The 5,805-nt window shown below is 39.4% G+C and overlaps 1 protein-coding gene across 1 annotated transcript; it reads left to right on the top strand.

Annotated features, from left to right (window-relative positions):
* The first annotated feature begins 206 nt into the window (after window positions 1-206).
* On the top strand, window positions 207-4,095 carry LOC117271724 (zinc-binding protein A33-like). The gene has a single exon (XM_033650076.2). It carries the CDS (start codon window positions 434-436, stop codon window positions 1,859-1,861), a length of 1,428 nt encoding a protein of 475 aa, XP_033505967.2. The 5' UTR covers window positions 207-433; the 3' UTR covers window positions 1,862-4,095.
* The last annotated feature ends 1,710 nt before the right edge of the window (window positions 4,096-5,805 follow it).

Below are 5,805 nucleotides of genomic sequence, written 5' to 3'. Positions count from 1 at the left end.
GGGTAAAATACTGTAGTTTGACATTTTGAGCTCACTATTTTCAATGTTTTTTTTTTTAAATGATACTTTTGTCTTGTCAGTCAGCAGCTGTGTTTTATTGGTGTGAATGCTCTTGGATCAGCATTCCCTGTAATAAAACTGAGCACATGACACATGGTGCCATACAAAGCTCCACCTCTTACATTACATCATCTGAGACAATCCAGGAAACAGGTTTCTATTTAGCTGTCACCGATAAAGAGACACTCCGGTGGACAGAGGGTAAGATTTACCTGCATTACAAAGCTGTGACTTCAACCGAGGGTGGACAGTTACAGGACGGACGAGTGAAGTGGTGAAATATTTCAAATACAACCTGCTGCGGATTGTAAAACGCTCAAAGACTCAAAGTAAAAGTAACTCTCTGCTGTTTTTAGTCTCACTCAGACATAAAATGGCTTCCAGATCAGAGGAGGATCTCTGCTGTCCGATCTGTCACGATGTCTTTAGAGATCCTGTCGTTCTGTCATGTAGCCACAGCTTCTGTAAAGACTGTCTGCAGGACTGGTGGAGAGAGAAACCAATACATGAGTGTCCATATTGTAAGAGAAGATCTTCAAAGGACTGCCCGCCTGTTAGTCTGGTATTAAAGAACCTGTGTGAGGCCTTCTTACAGGAGGGAGACCGGAGAGCCTCAGAGGCTCTCTGCAGTCTGCACGCTGAGAAACTCACACTCTTCTGTCTGGAACATCAACAGCCAGTGTGTGTCATCTGCAGGGTTTCAGAAAAACACACCAACCACAGATTCAAACCCATCGATGAAGCTGCACGAGAACACAAGGGGAAACTTCAGAAAACTCTGGAGCCCTTAAAGGAGAAGTTAAAGACTTTTCAGCAAGTTCAAGTGAAGTTTAATCAAACAGCAGATCACATGAAAATCCAGGCGCAACACACAGCGAGGCAGATTAAGGAGCAGTTCAAGAAGCTTCACCAGTTTCTAGAAGAGGAAGAGGAGGCCAGGATGGCTGCACTGAGGGAGGAAGAGGAGCAGAAGAGTCAGATGATGAAGGAGAAGATGGAGGCTCTAACCAGAGAGATAGTGGCTCTTTCAGACACAGTGAGAGCCACAGAGGAGGAGCTGAGAGCTGAAGACATCTCATTCCTACAGAACTACAAGGCTGCAGTGGACAGAGTCCAGCAGTGCCCCCCACTAGATAATCCGCCGCTGCTCTCAGGAGCTCTGATAGACGAGGCCAAACACCTGGGCAACCTGACCTTCAACATCTGGAGCAAGATGAAGGACCTGGTCTCCTACACTCCTGTGATTCTGGACCCAAACACTACTCATCGGAAACTCATCCTGTCTGAGGAACTGACCAGTGTGCAACACGGACAGAGACAGCAGCTTCCTGATAATCCAGAAAGACTTGAGGATTATGTCACTGTCCTCAGCTCTGAGGGCTTTAACTCAGGGACTCACAGCTGGGATATTGAAGTTGGAGACAATACATCCTGGTCAGTGGGTGTATTAGCAGAGTCTTTCCGGAAGAAGACCCAGAAACAATATGGATCATGGGAAATGTGGTTCTACAGAGGTGAATACTCGGCACGGTCACTACCAGGTCCATTTACTCCTCTCCAAGTGCAGAGGAAGCTCCAGAGGATCAGAGTGAAACTGGACTGGAACAGAGGAGAGCTGTTGTTCTCTGATCCTGATACTAGCACACACATACACAACCTAAAACACACTTTCACTGAGAGGCTGTTCCCATACATTAGCACAGTGGACAAAGTCCCACTGAAGATATTACCACTGAAGGTCTGTGTGACAAAACAACAGGAAACAGATATAAGGAGGACATTAATGGAAGAAAAAAGTTAATAAGTACAGCAGAAAAAAATGAGTCAAAAATGAAAACTAGAAATAATTGTCTTGATGTGAGTAAAGGCCCAGGACGGATTTAAGATGCTAGTTAGCCAGTTAGCACATTAACAATACAATCTGATGCTCAAAGAACAAAGTATATTTATTGTGTGCTAGTGAACAACAGCGCAAACAATTGCGAACCCTACGGTTCGAAAGGCGACGTTTAGAGAGCAAGCCCAAATAAGCAACTCCACTTTAGAAACAAGCCCAAAAAACTGCAACCTACTACCAGTATTTGTAAACTTTAAACAAAAAAACAAGCCCAAAGTCGCGGCTAATAGGTGGACCTGGCAACCCTACGACTTGTCCTCCTCACATTTCTTCCGTCCTCTTGCGTGCTGGAAAAGCCGTTTCCTCAAACTGAGTTTTTCTAATACTCTGAGCACTTACTTACACCACACTTTGCAGTTTAATTCCTATCTATACGATTTTACAGAGCGGTTTGTTCATATATAATTTAGAACCTGATTCACGTAACACTTAAAAATGTGGCAAAAATAGTTTTTTTCTATGGCTGTTGACCGTATTTTCTGATTTATGGAGTGACTGTAAAAACCTTTGACTCTAATATGTTAACATTAGGGATGCTCGATAATAATGGTACCTCATCTGTATCGGCGAATATCGGCTTTAAAATGAACATGCACTGAAAAGCATTTTATTTCATGTCTCCATCAGCTGGTGGGCCGTCACCATAGAAGTATGCATGCATGCATAATACGATGTTAATTCCACTACAAGGAGACTTGACGTTCACTTAACTGGGGGAAAAAGTGGATACATCGTTATCAGTTTTGGTTATCCGTCAAATGAATTGTTATTTATTGGCATATCAGATATCTGCTAAGTATCCATTATCATGCATCCCTAGTCAACACAAATGAAACAAGAATTTCAAACCAGACTTCATCCAATGTTCAGATTTCTCTTCTAAAATTTATGCAAATAGGCTCATATTTAAAAGGATAACCACTTGCTTGTTTAAACCTAAATTTTCAGAGATATTGTTGTTTTGTTATTGTTGTTACCTGTCAGTTGATTTAAAGTATTCTAATTGTTTTATTGTTTTGTATGACTGAAATTAAATTTCAACAAGTCTGCATTCAACTTTTAAGACAGTTTCACGACTAACTTGAAATAAACTGCAGTGACTGCAGTACATGTTTCTTATGATCTGGACACACACTGTGAGTGGATCTGTCATCTGCCATATGAGCATCATTAAAAATATAACAAATCAGGACAAAAGAAGAAACACAACCTGTTTCACACAGAGATCTCTAAAAATTATTTGCATTTTTTTTTTATTATTCTAAATCTGCTTACATTTTTAAACTAACAAATATGAGATGTTGATGGGTTTTGGATGAGAGGAACACCAGGTCCACTGTGTTTGAGTTTGGTAACTTAATCACTTGAAACACAGCAGCATTCACACTGTTGGTCAAATCTTTATTTTTCAATTTTGTGCATTTTCCAGACATGTACTACCTGCATACTTTGGCTGTAGAAACCATATGCTTTTATTCAGCTTTTTTCTAAAATGTATACTTTTTTAAATATTAAGTTTTTTTCAACAACTTTCCTACATGAAAGTAAATGGGAGAAATCGTGTTTAATCTACTCCACTTTAAAGTTCTTCAGTTTCTTCATACTTTCAGCTGCAGAATTTATTTAACCTCGAAACAGGTTACAAGAATTTGAACTATTAAACATGTATACTAATCAGAATCAGAAATACTTTATTGATCACTGAGGGGAAATTATGATTAGTTACAGTTGCTCCGATGTAAAGAATATCGAATTATAATAAGTATGAATAAGTGTATGAAATAAATTGTCAGTGTAGAGCAATAAATGAAATAAAGTGGAAATGAAATGTGCATACCATGTTTAACACTATACTTAAGATATAAAAATGTTTCAGACAACTTCAGAATTTTTAGCAATTCATTAGAATTTATTTCAGCAGTCAGCATTCACGTGCATTTTCAACAGGAAATGCATTTTCTAGTTAACAATCTGTGTATCTATATGAGTGTATTGTCTGGTAGACAAACATCATGCTTGTATCACATAAAGTGGCCCACTGAGGTCGAACTCTTATCAGTGAACTCCAGCACGTGTACATCCTGCTAACAGAGCCTGACTATTGGTAAAAGGATAAAAGGCTCGGCAATAACTGATAAATGTTTAAGTTTCACGGTGATTTACCTTCACAATTTCCTCAGAGCTGGTCCACAATAATCACACAGGTCAATTCGATTATGATTTTATCCAACCTTCTGTTGTGTTTAGGCTACATTTTACATGTGACATGCACAGTAATAGGTTTTTAATCTGATAGAGCCAAGAGCAATAATGCACACATAAGCAGAACCAGATTCAAGGTTAAGATTGCTCACTGTCACCATCCTGTGGACAGAGATAGAACTACACTCCCTGCAAACACTCCACAAATATATACAGATAATAAATATATATATATATATATATATATATATATATATATATATATATATATACAGATATATATATATATAAATTTTTAATGTGCCACCGGTGTATACATACAACCATGGAGACACCTACACCTGACAAGTCATTGACAGGGTGCATGATCTGATCCCATCGCACATACATTTCCCAAAGCCGTCTGCCTAACCCTTCTCTGGCTGCATAATTACAAACTTTAATTTAGCAAAATTACAAAATGCATAATTCATCAGTAAATTTACTCAAGGCATACAGCACACACATCCTTGCACTTCTATCATTTTGAGGACCCTCACACAAAATGCATTCCCTAACCCCTTTTCCTAACCTGAACCACCACAACTAACTGCCTAACCCCACCCCGGACCTTAACTTTAACCAAATTCAAACCCGAACCTTAAAACCAAGTCTCAACCCTCAAACAGGCCTTTGAAGGAATGATTGGCTGAAATGTCCTTGTTCTGTTAGTAAAAATCGTATTTTGGTCCCCACTACGTAGCAAGTACACACACTCACACACACACACACACTTATTGAGACTCTAGAACAGCTGAACAGTGGAGTAAAAACCAAACAGAACGTGTGGTATAATATTTTATTCTCATATTTTATGGAATACAAAGCCCCCAACCCCCCCGCCCCACCCCCCAAAAAAGTGTGCACATCTGATCTGGTGGAAACTATTCAAGGACAAGGAAAAGAACAGGCGAGAGACGAAAGGAAGTTTCTTTCTGGGTGTGTGTGTGAACGACTGCAATTTAATGTGATGTTCATATAAAAAGTATACCCTCTCATCATGAATGAACCCTTAAAAAAACAAAAATAAAGGAGCCAAACATGGCTCGAGTCAGTTAATAAAAGGGCTGCAGCCATGACAGCTGAACAAAACATGTTTCCTTTTCCTTTTTCCATCGATGTTTTGTGTTACGACGACACGGACGTAATTGATCATGTGCAACAATAATTTAGCTTAACATGACTGTAAATTCAGTCGCTTTTCTATTCTTTTACACAATCTCTTGCTAAGCTGCACAAAAGGAATGAAATATTTCCCCAATCTGATTTGGGAGAGAAACAAAATAACAATTATACAAAAGAAAAAAGACAGATAGCGGAAGGGGTAAGAAAACAGCCAGCTGGGCTACAGATTAATGCAACCCTCATATGTACTAGCAGCCAACCTAGGTCCAATAATGTAGGATTTTTTTTTTTTTCAAAATGGTTTTGAAACATCTGGAGTGTGTTTGAGTCCCAGTGGATCTGCACTCCTGGAACCATAACGCAGATCCCCGTCAACTGGGACAATATAACTGAAGCACATTTATGTATTTTCAGGAAGGTCTGGCCGAAAGGTCTTTGCTAATCTCATGACGTGTAAAACCAACCAGCTCGAAGACACGCTG

The sequence above is a fragment of the Epinephelus lanceolatus genome, chromosome 12, assembly GCF_041903045.1.
Source record: "Epinephelus lanceolatus isolate andai-2023 chromosome 12, ASM4190304v1, whole genome shotgun sequence".
Classification (NCBI taxonomy): Eukaryota; Metazoa; Chordata; class Actinopteri; order Perciformes; family Serranidae; genus Epinephelus; species Epinephelus lanceolatus.
This window is presented reverse-complemented; position numbering and strand designations above follow the sequence as displayed.

What these genes read in the sequence shown, in the direction of transcription:
- LOC117271724 (XM_033650076.2), top strand. Translation starts at nt 434, where the DNA reads ATGGCTTCCAGATCAGAGGAGGATCTCTGCTGTCCGATCTGTCACGAT.